Source organism: Hyla sarda, chromosome 2, assembly GCF_029499605.1.
Source record: "Hyla sarda isolate aHylSar1 chromosome 2, aHylSar1.hap1, whole genome shotgun sequence".
Taxonomy (NCBI): Eukaryota; Metazoa; Chordata; class Amphibia; order Anura; family Hylidae; genus Hyla; species Hyla sarda.
Genome location: NC_079190.1, coordinates 74,063,643 through 74,082,062, shown reverse-complemented (window position 1 = coordinate 74,082,062; position 18,420 = coordinate 74,063,643). Strand labels below are relative to the sequence as shown.

The window sequence follows — 18,420 nt, the reverse complement described above, 5'->3', positions numbered from 1 at the left end:
AGTCTTGTTTATTGTAGATTTTACTCTGTGTTACTTTTGTCTGTTTTAGGATTAGTATGTCCGTTCTGCTTAGTCTGTGTTCACACTGTGTTTGTCTAGTGTTACTTGTGCTCTGTATGTAATTATTGCTGTTTGGTATCCTGGAATTTATTTTTACTTATCTGGTTCTAGTCCTGTGTTTTGTGTTTTTATATTTCTGTTTCCTACTGTGTCAGCATCCTGATCAAACGGTGGAGTGTGCCTGCTGGCCAGTAGTCTATTTGGCTTTGTGGCGTGGGGTGTCCAGTTTGTTTGTCCTGTGTCCCAGTGTGAAAAGTGTCCTATGTTACCTGATCAGTTTAGTGTTTTAGCTCTCAGTTCTTCCGTTCATCCCCTGCATTTCTTGGATTCTGCTGTATACCTGTTCCATACCTAGACTGGTTCATTTAATCTTGTCTGCTGTTTATCTGGATTCCAGTTTGTGAACTGTTTCTTTATACACTATATTCTGCCCTGTTAGTATTTGTATCCTGTCTAGTAAATCTGGTTGTCTGGTAGTTTTACGTTTCTGTTTCTGGCCTGTGACCGACTATGTATATTATTATATTGCACTGATCCGTGTATAACACAGTTGTATGGAAAATATTCTCACTCGAAATTTTAGTAAGCACTGATGAAGCAGTGAGATAATAATAAAACGTCACTTTTATTTCTCCATTTTTTTAAAAATTATTGACGAAAAAATGATGCAAAAAGAAGAAAAAATATATGTATATATTCACTCAAAGCGATTAACCTGTGGTGACTAACAAAAGTGTGCACAAAATAATGTCTTTTAAACACAATACAAATTCGGCCACCAACTGCTGTAAGTTGTAGCCCACTGATTGTGGTTTAAACATATCCCGCTGAGCAACACCTATAGCGTGGGCAGGAGAGGGATACCTCAGGTGTAGATTTCACTTTGGCAATCATATATTGTTTCACACCAGAGTACACAGGTTTTTCCATAAAAAGGCAAAATGTATCACTTGCAACTGCTGAGAATAATAAAGTGCCGACCTGCAAGGTGTCTTATGCTAGTGTTCACACAGTCCGGTATCGCAGTGTATCGCAATTCACACCCAGGTAGTTTTTTAGCAGCAGAAAGTCATCATAAAAGTCACAGTCTATCTCGAGCAGTGATAAGATATATAAGATGAAAGATTAAACCTGGTATCCCAACCTTGCTTGGTACGGATACGGAGTCTCGTTCGTTATCGGAATTAACCAGACAAATCGCTCCACCAACTAAGAATGGCCATGCACCACTCCTCCATGCTAACTAGTTACGTGACCCCCGGCGAATCTGCAACAGAATTTGCATCATCTATAACCAACTGCATGGACTGTATGCCTACAGAATTGATGTCCAGAAACAAAGCATCTTAATACGCTGAGCACACCGGCAAGATTCGATACGGACCTCTGAACCACCGTAAGGACTGCAATCCACTCGGAGGAAACACTGCTCTTAATGAGCCGGAGGACATATGCGTACGAAGCAAGCTCGGGATACCAGGTTTAAACTTTCATCTTATATATCTTATCACTGCTCGAGATAGACTGTGACTTTTATGATGACTTTCTGCTGCTAAAAAATTACCTGGGTCTGAATTGTGATACACTGCGGTACCGGACTGTGTGAACACCAGCATAAAACACCTTGCAGGTCGGCACTTTATTATTCTCAGCAGTTGCAAGTGATACATTTTGCCTTTTTATGGAAAAACCTGTGTACTCTGGTGTGAAACAATATATGATTGCCAAAGTGAAATCTACACCTGAGGTATCCCTCTCCTGGTGTTGCTCAGCGGGATATGTTTCAACCACAATCAGTGGGCTACAACTTACAGCAGTTGGCGGCCGAATTTTTATTGTGTTTAAAAGACATTATTTTGTGCACACTTTTGTTATTCACCATTGGTTGATCGCTTTGTGTGAATATATACATATATTTTTTTCTTCTTTTTGCATCATTTTTTCGTCAATCATTTTTTTTTAAAATGGAGAAATAAAGGTGACGTTTTATTATTATCTCACTGCTTCATCAGTGCTTTCTATGTATATTATTAGTTTTTACGCCTCTGCACTGTAGTGCAGGGAGGGACCGGCTCCAAGTTGTCGATTCACCACTTAGGGTGTTTGGGCGAGTAGGCAGGGAGAGTGTTTTTTATGGTCAGTTTAGGGCTCACTCTCCCTGTCCCCCGGTCCGTCATGTCAGCTCCACTGGAGAACATGTGACTTATGATATAGTATTTCTGGCTGAAGAAACTAATTCTAAAATCCCAATTTAAATGGGCACTGTCATGAAATAAAAAAATTGATATGTTGTAGTACTTAAGTACTACAACATATCTCTAATATACTTTAATTACAAAAAGTGATTTTAAAACAGTTTAAAATCACTTTTAAATTCGGCCACTAGGGGTCGCCCTCCTAGTGGCCGAATGCATTCGGCAGTGACGTCACTAATGAATTTCGACTCGTTGAAGCCTGGCAACGAGTAGGAATTCATTCACTGCGGTGCTCGCTCCTGCCTGTCAATCAGACAGGCGGGAGCGAGCGCTTTGAAGGAAGAGGACGCGTGCAGGCTCCCTGGCCTCGCACGCCGGCCCTGGTGACAGGTAAAATAATGACTGTTCTCAATGCTTATGCTTTTGCGGGGGGAGGGATGGTAGTGGGTTTAGCGGCACAGCGGGGCCAGGGGGGTTGCGGGCTGCGCGGCGGGAGCAGGATGTGCGGCCATCACGGTGTTCACCTATACAGTATGCCTCCAGTTGTTTCCCCACTACAACTGCCAGCATGCGCTGACAGCCAATAGATGTCAGGGCAAGCTGGGAGTTGTAGTGGGGAAACAGCTGGAGGGACACTGAATAGGTGAACTAAGGGGGAGGGGGAGTGAGTTGAGCGGCGCGACAGGGGCGGGGGGTTGCGGGCTGCGCGGCGGGGAGCGGGATGTGCGGCCATCACGGTGTTCACCTATACAGTATGCCTCCAGTTGTTTCCCTACTACAACTCCCAGCATGCCCTGACAGCCAATAGATGTCAGGGCAAGCTTGGAGTTCCAGTGGGGAAACAGCTGGAGGCGCCCTGTATAGGTGAACTACGGGCGGAAGTGTCAGCCCCAGCAGGCATCAGTGACGTGGTGCCTGCTGGGGAAGTCTGCCTGGTAGTGAGCACACTACCAGGCATAGAAAAAGGCATTTTTAATATGTAAAAAAAAAATTAAAGGCAGGGAGGGGGTTAGGGATAGATGGGTAATAGGCAGGGACAGAAAAAAGTGATGGTGGGAGCTACCCTTTAGGGTACATTCCCACACAGCGTATTTGCTGCGTATTTGCTGCTGCGTATTTTATTTTCCCTGTTGAAGTCAATGGGTAGGAAAATACGCAGCACCAAATACGCAGCAAATACGCAGCAAAATACGCCGTGTGGGAATGCACCCTTAATGTTTTATGTTAAATCCTTTTTACAAGTAGAGATACACATCACAATGCAATCATATTTATGTTTATCTAACAGAATATCACTACTTATACTTTACCACAATCCAAGAAAAAAACCATGAAAAGGCTCCATAAATATATAAATATATATATATATATATATATATATATATATATATATATATATAGATAGATAGGTGACAGTACAAATTATGGGTATGGTGACTGTTTATGTCTGGTCTTATTGTAATGATATAACATGCATGGACTAAGCTAGGTGTTGAAAAATTAAAATTAATAAAGGATATTCAAGCTAATTATTTATTTTGTAATGTCTAAGAAGCAAGGTTAAAAAAAAGTGTACCTTTCCATTTCTGGTGTTCCATACTGACAATGCAGAAATAGTTATCCCCTTCAGGACCAGGACAATTTTGGCCTTAAAGGGGTGCTCAGGTGGAATTTTTGTTATTTTATTTTTTAATCAAGTGGTGCCAGAAAGTTAAACAGATTTGAAAATTACTTTTGTTTAAAAAACCCAACCCTTCCAGTACTTATCAGCTGCTGTATACTACAGAAGAAGTTATTTTCTTTTTGAATTTATTTCCAGTCTGACCACAGTGCTTTCTGCAGGCACCTCTGTCCATGTCAGGAACTGTCCAGAGCAGGAGCAAATCCCTATAACAAACCTCTCCTGCTCTGGACAGTTCCTGACATGGACAGAGGTGTCTGCAGAAAGCACTGTGGTCAGACTGGAAATAAATTCAAAAAGAAAATAACTTCTTCTATAGTATACAGCAGCTGATAAGTACTGGAAGGATTACATTTTTTAAATAGAAGTCATTTACAAATCTGTTTAACTTTCTGGCACCAGTTGATTTAAAAAAAAATTGCTTTCCACCAGAGTACCCCGTTAAGGACTGAGATCCATATTTAAACTCAGACCTGTCTCACTTCATGTGGTTATAACCTTGGGATACCTAATATTCTCCAAGGGATTCTTAAATTATAATTTTTCTAAATTTGAAATTGTTTGCTTGTAAAAAAAAAAAAAATAGTCATGCCACAAAATTGGTTACTAATTCATATTTATGATATGTCTACTTTATGTTGCCATTATTTGGTGAATGCTTTTTTTACATTTTTAGGACATTAGAGGGTTTAGATGTTTAGCAGCAATTTTCGAGTTTTCAGTATACAGTATATTTAACCCATTCCCACCCTATAAGATATAGTTACGTAATTTTGCGTTAATCATCTGGCATACATTTTTTAGATCCCGGGATCAAAGTTGATCCCAGGATCTAAAAGGTAAAACTGCTGGTGCTGGTGGGATGACAGCCAGATGTCACTAACCCACGTCTGGGCTTTCTGACCGTCACTCCAAAAATTCAAGAAGCCTGTAGTAAGTGGAGCACCAATAACACTGATCAATGCATTGAATAATGTATGCAATCAAACGATTGCATGAAATAGTCATCCTGGTAAAAAATTCTAATCACCCAACATTTCCGATATTTTAAATAAAATAATGTAAATAAAAATAAGTATAAACATATGTAATATCACCATGTGCATAAATGTCTAACCTATTAAATTATAGCATAAATTAACCCACACAGTCAATGGCGTAAACATGAAAAACTTTCTTAAATAAAGTTCAAATTTTTTTTTAAGTAAAAAAACAAACAAAACCTATATAATTTGGGAGGCAAGATTAACAAAAAGCAATCATTTTTGAATTTATATTTTCATGTTGCTTTACTGTGCAGGTTGAAGAGATACTCCGGTGGGAAATTTTTCTTTTTTAAATCAACTGGTGCCAGAAAGTTAAACAGATTTGTAAATTACTTCTATTAAAAAATCTTAATCATTCCAGTACTTATCAGCTGCTGAATACTACAGAGGAAATGATTTTCTTTTTGGAACACAGAGCTCTCTGCTGACATCATGAGCACAGTGCTCTCTGCTGAAATCTCTGTCCATTTTAAGAACTGTCCAGAGTAGGAGAAAATCCCCATAGAAAACATATGCTGCTTTGGACAGTTCCTAAAATGGACAGAGATATCAGCAGAGAGCACTGTGTTCGTGATGTCAGCAGAGAGCTCTGTGTTCCAAAAAGAAAATAATTTCCTCTGTAGTATTCAGCAGCTGATAAGTACTGGAAGGATTAATATTTTTTAATAGCAGTAATATACAAATCTGCTTAACTTTCTGGCACCAGTTGGTTTAAAAAAAAAAGTTTTCCACCGGAGTACCCAAATAATGTGATGGTTTTATAGCCCAAGCTGTTAATTACGCAGCAATAGCACATTTTTTATAAACAAATATTGAAAAAGATCCTGTGAGTAAAAGGGGCTGTGTATTTTTACTTTGGTTTAATTAGTGTTTACTTTATTTTTCCTTTTTTATTGTCTCACTAGGGGATCTGACTGGGCAATCTGTTGATCACAGATTTGTACTGCAGTACCTAGCCTGTCAGTTTTACACTGTGATGCATAGCTGATCAGACTATGCATCAGACAGAGCCTGATCAGCTTCCATATCCAGCAGATCAGAGGCCGTTCTCAGGCCTCTGGTTGCCATGGTTACCACTGTCACCCTGCAACTGCTAAAGGGTAACACAGGGAGCCCCCCCTCCCTCTGTCACCCTGTTAGATGCTGCGGTATTACTGATCGCAGCATCTAATAGGTTTATTGTCAGAATTGGAGCATAGCTTTGCTCCTGGTAGTTGCCGCAGGATCCTAGCAATACGTTGTAGCTGGCTTGTGATGCTAATGACACAGCTGCTCTGCCGGTATCAACAATGGATTTGACTGTACGTCCAGAAGTGGGAACACACTGCAAATATGAATGTACCGGTATGTTCATTTGTGGGAACAGGTTAACATATTACAACTGGGGAGCATAAGAAAATTTATCTGAAAAAGCTCCAACCTTATGTGAATGCGATACCTATTTCAGGTCACTTTCACATGCCAATATTTTGGTGAATATAATACATCAGTATTTGTAAGCCAAAATCGGAAATCGGTCCAAAAAGAAAAGGTGACAATTTCTTTCATTCAGATGTAAAATACTGACCCAAATGCTGCTGTGTGAAAGTTGCCTAAAGCTAAATCTGTTTATTAACAGTGGCCTTCAAACTCCATACACTGATAATTTAATAAACTTTAATAGAATTTTACAAAATCTTAAAGGGGTATTCTGGGGGCTATCAGCCCAAATTATATAATTACGAATATAATGTTATCACAAATTGTACTGGCTGAAGCATGTTTTTGCATGATTCAACCCTGACAGAAAGTTGTCTAGTCATTTAAATTTCAGCAGGGTGTTGTCTCAGCAGCACGCCGGATACTTCCTCTTGTCTCAGGCCACCCCCTGAGTGATGTCACCACCTCTGACCAGCCCCTAAGTCTGCAATGTGCTGAACAATGACACAGACAGAGGAGTAGACAGGAAATGATTGCAGCAAGTGCTGCAGATTTACTGACTGCAGAGCAATATTCAGCTATTTCCTGAAATTTCTGCAACAGCTCTGGGCACAGGGAACTAACAGGAGTGCTGTGAAAAGGCAGGGTGGGAGGGCTGTGATGAAAAGCTGAGGAAAACAGTGCATTTTGATAAATGTTGTATTCCGCAACCAGAAAGTAGTGAGAACACATGGTAGTAGAGATGACTATTTACCCACCAAACAAATGGATTTTAGAACTGGAACTGACAGCTAAGCAATGCTTTATGCTTCTGCATTCTGTTTAGTTTTTTTTACCTTGTGTCGAAATACCTCTTTAAAATAGTAAAATATAGTAGAAATGATTTGTTATGGCAAAAAGACATGGTTTGATGCACAAGCCATGAGCATGATAAGTGGCCAATACAGCATATGATTTACAAATATTTTTCCAGTTTTGGCTATATATATAAAAATTGACTAAATGATGCAAAATTTACCTCAGGTACTCCCATTTTTCTACATGCTTCTAAAAAGTTTTCAACATTTCTTCTGCATTTGGCCATGCTAAGCCTAGGCTGAAAAATAAAGCATATCACAGATGTAACAAATATAAACCTCTTATTGAGAATATATATGTTATCAGAAGTAAGTCTGATGCTACTTTCACACTGTCATTGTGACCCGCCCCTAACGCTCTTTTTTTTTTGGCCTTTATGGGAACAGGTCATAATGGGCACCACCGAATCACAATGATTCCCATTGATTATAATAGGGTCCGTTGTTTTAGAGGAGTATAGCAGGGTAAAAAAAGACTTTTTCTCCCACTATAAACCTGTCGTTTTACAATGGCAGGTGTACTGCTGGGTCATAACGGCAGTGTGAAAGTAGCCTTTGCCTTAGAACAAAAACAGATGCTAAACTGAAATTCAGCACAGTCTGTATTAAGAGGTGTTAATGTATCTTTGTATTATGACATGAAATTCTATTTTCCAAAGAATTTCGTTTTGCTGCTAAAAGAAGTGTTTGGATTTTGATACTTTTGTAGAAAACAAATCTCATCATAGCCAAAAAAGGAGGGTGTTTGCACTTTAGACAACCAACATTGCTTGAGTATCTTATCGTTCTAGAGTTTCATGTAACCGTAAAGAGGTTTTCCAAGATTTCAATAAGAGTCACTGGGAAAGGCCATCAATATCAGATCAGTGCCCAATTCCCACCACCCCAACACTGAATGGGCCATAATACTCATGTGTATGAGGCACAGCAGCATATATTTTCAAGCGGTTGTGCCTGGAACTGCAGCTCAGTTCCATTCCTCTATGGATAGTCAATTAATATAAAGTTCCCGAAAATCTCTGTTTCAGTATCTGTAAACGTCTTGTACATATCTAGAGTACATGCAGTAACCACATAAGATTGAACTTACAACAGCTGGAGAGGGCACATGGATACTCCCTACTGACCGAGGGCGGATTTGATTAATTAAATGACATAGGACAACTCCATCCATCAAAGCACATCCTAGGTCTTCAGGGAGGCAGATCTTTAATCTTATTTCAATATTCTGAAACAAACAACATTTTATATAATTAGCCAAACAAACTAAATCTAAGTTAAATAGCTTGGTTTCCAATCACTTATTACTTGTATACACCAGGCCTAGGCTTAATTCAACCAATAGGCCAGACAGAGTATCAAAAGTACAGGTTGGGTTGCCACCTAGGAAACTGTAACCACAGCATAAAAAAACTGGCATACACACAGTACAATACTTTTATTACGTGTTTTAGGCTAGGTTCACATCAGCGTTGTTCAAATCCATTACGAAATGTCCTTTACTGACACATAAGGGAGGTCATTCATAATGGATATGAAACTGATGTTAACAGAAGAGAAATTGTAAAAGATTTTGTAAAATGTGCATATAAAATAACAGACCATTACCATCCATTGTATCTCTGTTAATTTGTGTTATTTTTTCACCCTTATTTAATTTTTTCTGAGCATGCTCAGTAGCGGATGAAATAAAGGACAAAAATAACGGAATATGCCGGAGTTACTTACGTCACCATAGATTTCAATGTTAAATTTCTACATCCGTTCTTACATCTGTTACTTTTGATGGAAAAAAATCCTATATGCCCATTTTTTTTTCTGCTCCAAAAAAAAAAGCACATTCAATGCAGCAGACAGTAACTGGGTATAGCAGAGATTTGAAAAAAAAAAAAGCCTATTGACATGAATGGGATGCATTATCTTTTTCATTTCCATTGCTCAATTCTATAACTGATTAGCAACGGAGATGCAAAACGCTAATGTGAACCCAGCTGTCATGACTGACTGGGTAGATAGGGAGAGTGAGCCCTAAGCTGGCCCTAGTAACACTCTCCCTGCCTACTTGCTCATACACCCTAAGCATTGAATCAACGACTTGGAGCCGGTCCCTCCCTACAGTGAAGTGGCGTAAAAACAAATAATATACATTGTCGGTCACAGGCCAGAAACAGAACGGGAATACACAAACCAGAACAGATAGACCAGACAGGATACAAATACTAACAGGGCAGAATATATTGTATTAACAAACAATTCACAAACCGAAATCCAGATCAACGGCAGACATGATAAAATGAACAAAACTAGGTATGGAGCAGGTATACAGCAGAATCCAAGAAATGCAAGGGATGAGCGGAAGAACTGAGAGCTAAAACACTAAACTGATCAGGTAACATAGGACACTGTTCACACTGGGACACAGAACAAACAAACTGGAAAACCCACTCCACAAAAGGAGTAGATGGAATAATAAAGCCAAATAGAGTACTAGCCAGCGGGGCGCACACCAGAAAGCTGAACTAGTAGGAAACAGAAATATAAAAACACAAAACACAGGATTAGAACCGGATGAATCAAAATAGACTCCTGGATACCAAACATGAATTATAACATACAGACCACAGGTAACAAGCAAGACTAAAACCGGATGAGTCTGAACAGACTCCAAGATACCAACAGGAATAATTACATACAGAGCACAGCTAACACTAGACTAACACAGTGTGAACACATACTAAGCAGAACGGACATACTATTCCTAAAACCGACAAATGTAACACAGACTAAAATCTACAAGACTATTTAACCATGGCTAAAACTAGATAAAATCACAAGATAAATACAAGGTAAATGTTCAAGCAGACATAGTCAGAGTATTGCACAAACAGACATTATAGTAGCAATATTGCACAAAATAACTAGCAGAGAATACAGGAGAACTCTGGATAAAATAGACACACCCAAGATCTCATTGGTTCTTAGCATTAACCATTCCCAATCCAAGGAGAATAGCAGACTGCTCAGAACAACCAGTGTGTGAATACACACCTAAACAGAAAAATACAAAAACAAATAAACGGACATTACACCAGCCTTGGACACTTTCTCCAGGATGTCCGACAGCAAGGCTGTGGCTCCTGTAAAAAGGGCACATTTGGGCAAAAAGGTATCTGGATTATAATGTGACACCGTGTGCTATAATTGAGCCAGAATTCAACTAATAGGTGGATTAAACTCAGACTAGACAGTCTAAGAGTTTGTTCACATATACCGTTTACGCAGCGGATTTTATGCTTTGTTCAACTATTTATACTGATTTACATAGCATAAAATCTGCCACATATAAAGTACACTGTAGACTTCCAGCTTTAGTAAATCTATACTTATTTTCTTAGATATTAAATGGGACATTTTTTTTTTTAAAGAATCCTTAACCTTTGGTTAAATAAAACTGTAAGAAAAGCAATAAACTCTAGGTCACGTGTTTAAAATACTGAAATAAGAAAGTAGCCATTGAGCATTAAGAAAAATATAAAGAGAATAATAAAAAAGAAAAAGACAAATAGTATACAAGTAAAAATAAATTAAAACGGTGAAGCCCTCTAACTCTGAAATGTCTGTATAACTAAACTCTACAATTTCTTTCTCAGGGATATGATACTGAGTGTCAAAATGAACTGTTACCTCCCGAAGACTATCCATCAGTTCCTTTTCCTCTCTTATCTGTTCCATTTTTCTTCTCATTGTAAACTGGGGATCTATTGCCTCCAAGTTCCTCTGTGGTCTAATGAAAACTAGAAAGTGATAAAAGAAAATGAATAGGTGAAGATTTCCATTCTGACATCCATAAATAATAAACTTACTGACAACCTTATGAAGAGCACAGACTTAGACATGAGCACAGAGACGTGGTAATGATGTACTGATGGATACATATTGCATACAATGACTTAAGTGGCATAGGTTTGCCATACTTTCAGCATGCACACCTCATGGAAAATTGTTTACAAAGTGACACATATAAAAATAAAACCAGAATATCATAGAAAAAGAAATGTTAAAGGGGCCATGCTTAATCATGCTGAAGAGGTATAAAAACAACATTGTTATATATATATATATATATATATATATATATATATATATATATATATATATATTACATAACAACGTAATACGAGTCATTGGTTGAAGTAGATATGATGGGGTCAACACCATGGAAAGCTAAATTACATTTATACATACTTTTACATGTATAAGGTACTGTATCTGTATTCTGTTAGCCTGCAATTACTTAGGAGCCTATCCACATTCAATTTAATTTCAGAGATGTAGGGTCTCAATGATAGATACCGTGTTTCCCCGAAAATAAACCCTACCCCGAAAGTAAGCCCTAGCAGGTTTATGGGGTAGGGCTGCAATATAAACCCTACCCCGAAAATAAGACCTAGTCCAGGGGTAATCTGCTGGCGGACCGCGGTCCAGATCCGGACCACGGCCGCCAGTAATGCCCGCAGACTTCATAGCCCCCCCCCCCGGCCGCCACAGTAATGCCCGCAGACCCGACACCACGCCCGGCCACCACAGTGCGGTAATGCCCGCAGATTCCACATCCCCCCCGACCACCCGCGTAATGCCCGCAGACCCCACAGCCCCCCTCGGCCAACCCCCCCCCCCCGCCTCCTTTGGCTGGTCCCGCGGCTTACCGTAATTCAGCCGGGGCAGGGACGCTGACATTCTATAACGTCGGCGCGTATGCACGGCCGACGTCACGGACGTGTCCCTGCCCCCGGCTGCTACGGTAAGCTATAGGAGAAGATCTCGCCGCAGGGTACGGTAAGAAAGTGAAATGAGTACCGGTACCCAAGTTTATTATGGCAGAGGGGTGGGGGGCACTGTAGGGCAGTGTTTCCCAACCAGTGTGCCTCCAGCTGTTGCAAAACTACAACTCCCAGCATGCCCGGACAGCCAAAGGCTGTCCGGGCATGCTGGGAGTTGTAGTTTTGCAACAGCTGGAGGACATTGGTTGGGAAATACTGCTGTAGGGTATGGTAGGAGTGTGGAGGACAACAGGGGAAGGGGAGGATGGGGGGCTGAAGGAGTATGCAGGGCTGCAGGAGTGTGGAGGATGCCCCCTATCCTCCACACTCCTGCAGCCCCCTATCCTCCACACTAATGCAGCCCCCTATCCTCCACACTCCTGCAGCCCCCCCATCCTCCACACTAATGCAGCCCCCTATCCTCCACACTCCTGCAGCCCCCCCCATCCTCCACACTCCTGCAGCCCCCCATCCTCCACACTGCTGCAGCCCCACATCCTCTACACTCCTGCAGCCCCCCATCCTCCACACTCCTGCAGCCCCCTATCCTCCACACTCCTGCAGCCCCCCCATCCTCCACACTCCTGCAGCCCCCCATCCTCCACACTCCTGCAGCCCCCCATCCTTCACACTCCTGCAGCCCCCCATCCTTCACACTCCTGCAGCCCCCATCCTCCACACTCCTGCAGCCTCCCATCCTCCACACTGAAGCCCCCCCCGTAAATAAATAAGCCCTACCCTGAAAATAAGCCCTAGTGTGTTTTTTGTGAGAAACACGGTATTCATTACTTTTTATGGCCTAAACTGCAACAAAAGCTTACCATACATAAGAGACTAAAGGAGGATTTATCAAAACCTGTGCAAAGGAATAGTTGCCCAGTTGTCCATAACAACCAATCAGATCGCTTCTTTCATTTTCCAGAGGCCTTGTTAATAATGAAAGAAGTCAGCGGATTGGTTGCTAGGGGCAACTGGGCAACGGACCATGATCATTTTTCACATGGCTGCAGGGAATTGTCTCATTGTTTCAGGGTGCTTCAATGGCTGGGGTGGCTGGTGTGTGGGAGGGAGTAAAGTGACCTCACATTTACAAACAAGGGATCCTGGGACTTGTAGTTGGAGGAAGGAAAGTCCCAGCAGGAATCGACATTTCACAAAAATAAATCAAAAGCATTATGGTGGACTCACAACACAGCCAGTTAGCACCAAGACAAGCACGGATACTTCCTAACCATGTCCATTACAGTCTGGCAGGTAAGTACTAAAATAACATTATGGTGGATAACCTCTTTAGGATTAAGTAGCTCTGTAGTAGTTTTCATCCCTTCAATATCAGCAGTGACCCATCCAGAAGAAATATTCCTTGGATGACATGCAATGTTGAAAAGAATTTGATGAAAACGTACAACTTCTTTAACTCCTTAAAGGGGAACTCCAGTGGAAAAAAAAATGTCAAATCAACTGGTGCAAGAAAGTTAAACAGATTTGTAAATTATTTCTATTTAAAAATGTTAACCCTTCTAGTACTTATCAGCTGATATAACTTAAAGATATACTACAGAGAAATGTGTGAAGTTCTTTCCAGCCTGACAACAGTGCTCTCTGCTGACACCTCTGTCCATGTCAGGAACTGTCCAGAGCAGGAGAGGTTTTCTATGGGGATATGATTCTAATCTGGACAGTTCCTGATACAGACAGAGGTGTCAGCAGGGAGCACTGTTGTCAGACAGAAAATAAATTCACAAATTCCTCTGTTTTATACAGAAGCTAGTAAGTACTGGAAGTATTAAGATTTTTTTAATAGAAGTAATTTACAAATCTGTTTAAAGGGGTATTCCAGGATTTTTTTTTTATTTGACTATGCTACAGGGGCTGTAAAGTTAGTGTAGCTCATAATATAGTGTCTGTACCTGTGTGTGACTATTTTCTTATAATTCTTCTGTGATTTTCACCCCAATATTTATTTTTAACAGCATACAACATTACTGTTGTCTCAGATTTTTCCCGGGTTGCAATGCGGCCGAGACCTGACTCACTAGTCAGCTGATGACAGGGAGCCTGGCTGCTTCAATGGGTGGAGGGATCGCTTGGTGGGAGAGACATCAATCTGCAACTAATGCAAGAGCAGTAGGCACCCTGATTGAAAACCACAGGTCTTTTGAATGGATGCAGTTAATTTAAGTTTCACTGGGTGGGGTGGCTTATGTGTTGGAGGGAGGAAAATGGAATTTGTAGACAAAGAAAAAAACTCAAAAAGGAGATACCAGTTCACAAAAAGCTAGCAACGGTGTTATGGTAATCTTAAAACATAGCCATTTAGCCCCAATACAAGTGCGGATCCTAAGCATGTCCATTACTGTCTGAAAGGTACGTACTAAAATCACCTTATGGTGGATAACCCCTTTAACTTTCAGGCACCAGTTGATTTGAAGACATTTGTTTCCTACTTGTTTCCACCGGAGTTCCCCTTTAACTTCCCACAGTTGTCTTATGGGTCCTCAGTCTGAAGGAAAATCTGCAACTCTCCCTCTACTGCGGATTTTCTGCTGACCCATTGAAGTCAATGGTAGCAAAATCCGCAGCAGATTTTCCGTTGCAAATACGGTGCAGAAATTCCACAGGTAATCCGCCCGTGTGAACGGACTCTTAGGGTGCAATCACACACACCGGATTCACTGAGGCTTTGAAGTTGCAATCAAAAATCCATAAGAATCGCCTTGTAAAATCCACAGCAGATCTGCAACTGTGGATCTTACAAATACGGATCAGCAACTTCAAATCTGCAGCGGATCTGATGTGTGTGAATAGTACTTTAAACATTTTTAAAAATAGTAACTAAAATACTATGGGACTTTTGGAAAATCCATAGATTAAATGTCACAGTCTCGCTCAAAATTGTAACATATATCCTGCTACCTAAGCTATTACTAAAGTGACACGTTAAAATCCACACTACATGTCAATTTGAACTTGGGTTTTCTGTTGCATTTCTTAGTGTGTAACAAGATTTATGCAAGTTTTATTCATTTATTTCTTCTGTAATACTTCTGTGATTTTCTGCAGAAACAGACCCTTTATTTTGAAATAGAATTTACTGTTAATTATTTCTATGGTACTTTAAAGGAGTAGTCCAGTGGTGAACCCAGTGGTGAACAACTTATCCCCTATCCTAAGGATAGGGGATAAGTTTGAGATCGTGGGGGGTCCGACCGCTGGGGCCCCCTGTGATCTCCTGCACGGAGCCCCGACAGCCCGCGGGGCTTAAGATAGGGGATAAGTTTTTCACCACTGGACTACCCCTTTAAATTTGTGACTATTCAAGTAGGAATAACTAGTGGCATATGTACTGGAAGATTTACTCTTCATATTTTCTCTCTTGTTTGGGAGTATTTAAATGAAACAGTTTTTTTTTTTATAATGACAGGGCTTGAAAAGTTTTATTGAGACTATTTTAGTTTTAAAGTTGTCCGTAACTATAAATGAAATCACTTTGCATTGTTATTCAAGTGTAGTAAGGCCTTGTAACCACTTGGGGGAAGTATAAGGCAAGTTTACTTTCCTGGATCAGCACACTAGTATTCACATCAGTGGTCTTCAAACTGTGGCCCTCCAGATGTTGCAAAACTACAATTCCCCGCATGCCCGGACAGCCGTTGGCTGTCCGAGCATGCTGGGAGTTGTAGTTTTGCAACAGCTGGAGGGCCACAGTTTGAAGACCACTGATTTACATCATTTATTTTATCTTCAAGAGAGAAAACTAATAATAAAGATATACTATGGCAGCCTTGTTTGTGTATGCTTATAGCAAATCTGTGCATTCATAAAATTCTTGTATAAAATAAACTGAGCAGAGAGCCCTATTACAGTACAATATTATATGAAATAATATAAACTGGAGGATTATGAAGTGAACACTTTAATGTGATCTGACATTAATCTGATAAGGGAATCCATAATTGGTTTTAAGCTCTTTTTTTGGTGTTAAATAGTAAAGCAGTAAATTGCACAAAAATATTGGTCCTTTTTAGAGATGAGCGAATTTACAGTAAATTCGATTCGTCACGAACTTCTCGGCTCGGCAGTTGATGACTTATCCTACATAAATTAGTTCAGCTTTCAGGTGCTCCGGTGGGCTGGAAAAGGTGGATACAGTCCTAGGAAAGAGTCTCCTAGGACTGTATCCACCTTTTCCAGCCCACGGGAGCACCTGAAAGCTGAACTAATTTATGCAGGAAAAGCCATCAACTGCCGAGCCGAGAAGTTCGTGACGAATCAAATTTACAGTAAATTCGCTCATCTCTAGTCCTTTTAAACGTATCTTCTTTTTCAATAAGTAGTGAGGTTAAAGTAAAATACTTTCCCATTTGCAGTGGTGGCTGATTTATCATATAACCAACAAAAAATCCCAAGGATTTCAGGGCAGAAATCCAACAACAACCTTTAGGGGTCACAAGCCATAAACTAGAAATCCCCCCCCCCTTAAAATCTATCTTTATTGTGATCTCTTAAAACATTGATAACTTATCTACTTAACCATTTACTATGGTTGCTGTGGATGTCTATTATGTTTGTTCCAAGTGGCTGCTGCTAAAATGGTGTCTGGTGGGATGGCTAACTGAGACACGATTTTAGCAGCAGCCACTGGGATGTCAATATATGAACAAACATAATAGACATCCCCAGCAACCATAGTATAAGGGGTGCTAAGAGAATACTATTGAACACTGGCTGTGTTTTTAAGTGACACTCCCGCTCAGTAGATAAGATATCAATGTTTTAAGAGATCGCAATAGAGATTGATTTTAGGGGGGATTTCTAGTTTAGGGCTTGCCCTTTGGGGGTGGACCCCTAAAGGTTGTTGTTGGATTTATCAAATAAGACATTTTAAAATTGTCTTACATTTTTGCGTAATCACTCACATATAAATAATAATATAATAATTACAATAATAATATTTATGAATATAGCACCAACAAATTACGCAGCACTTTACAAATTTTGAGGGTACAAATAAGAAGACATTACAAGAGGGTTGAGCGTCCTGCTCGTGAGATCTTACAGTCTATAAGGGATGGAGTTGAGGCAAAAGGATGCGAGGTTGCGTATTTTGGCCAAAATATCAACTAATACCTCGTGTTTATCATGTCTAGTGTATATTTTTTCATGATGTGGTCTGGCCTTGTGATGCTGGGGGGACCAGAGTGCCAGTGCTTTGTGGGGTGCACATATAAGTGCTGGTGCACTACATGCTATCATGTAACAGTGCAAGTTTATGCTTTACAGTAGGGTAAAAAGGTGAGTGGTGTTTGTTAATTAAATTGTGAAACTTAAATAAATACTTAAAAAAAAAAAGAATATACAAAGCACTTGCTCAACCCCATAAAATCACAGAAAAGAGGCCATACTTACTGGTTACTGGTACAAGGGCAGGATAGTCACCTATTCCCACTAGGATGCAGATAAGCCACAATGCTATATAAGGGGAGGTCGCACAGGTGCAAAATACTGAAACAACCACTCACATGCCTACTATTCATGAGGGGGGTAGCTGCTTAGTATAATGGTTGCACACAGATACAGTGGGGCAAAAAAGTATTTAGTCAGCCACCAATTGTGCAAGTTCTCCTACTTAAAAAGATGAGAGAGACCTGTAATTTTCATCATAGGTATACTTCAACTATGTTGACTATGTAAAAAAAAAATCCATAAAATCACATTGTCTGATTTTTAAAGAATCTATTTGCAAATTATGGTGGAAAATAAGTATTTTGTCACCTACAAACAAGCAAGATTTCTGACTCTCACAGACCTGTAACTTCTTCTTTAACCTCTTCAGAACCAGGCACGTATGAGTACATCCCTGCACCCTGGGTCTTAAGGACCAGGCACATACTCATACATCCGTGGGAATTTCGGTCCCCGCCGTGCGTCGGTCGGGGACCGGACCGGGGTGACTGCTGATATCTATCAGCAGGCACCCCGCGCAAATGCCCAGGGGGGTCATCAGACCCCCCCATGTCGGCGATCGGCGCAAATCGCAAGTGAATTCACACTTGCGATTTGCGCGATTCCGGGTCATTACGAGTCTATGGTGACCCGGAATATAAGGGGGATAGCGGGTGTCTAAGACACCCACAATCCCCCTGAAGAGATAGGCGTGAGGTGGCAGGGGTGCCACCCCTCCTATCCCTGCTATTGGTGGTCTAGACGCGACCACCAATAGCAGATCGGGGGCAGGGGGGTTAACTTTCGTTTTACCGACAGATGACCGTGCCGGAGTCCACTTACCGATCTGTATGGAAAAAACTACCCTAGGGTAGTAAGGGGCCAAAGTCAGACTCA

General features: G+C 40.6%; 1 protein-coding gene across 3 annotated transcripts in view; it reads right to left on the bottom strand.

Annotated features, from left to right (window-relative positions):
* LRCH1 (leucine rich repeats and calponin homology domain containing 1) overlaps positions 1–18,420 on the bottom strand; it is a 236,885-nt gene that overhangs the window by 42,524 nt on the left and 175,941 nt on the right. For all 3 annotated transcript variants that reach the window (XM_056562089.1, XM_056562088.1, XM_056562087.1), the window contains 3 exons: positions 10,943–11,052; positions 8,349–8,486; positions 7,420–7,497 (listed from right to left, as the gene is read on the bottom strand). In XM_056562089.1, the coding sequence (XP_056418064.1) occupies positions 7,420–7,497; positions 8,349–8,486; positions 10,943–11,052 (326 nt within the window). The remainder of the gene's footprint in view (positions 1–7,419; positions 7,498–8,348; positions 8,487–10,942; positions 11,053–18,420) is intronic.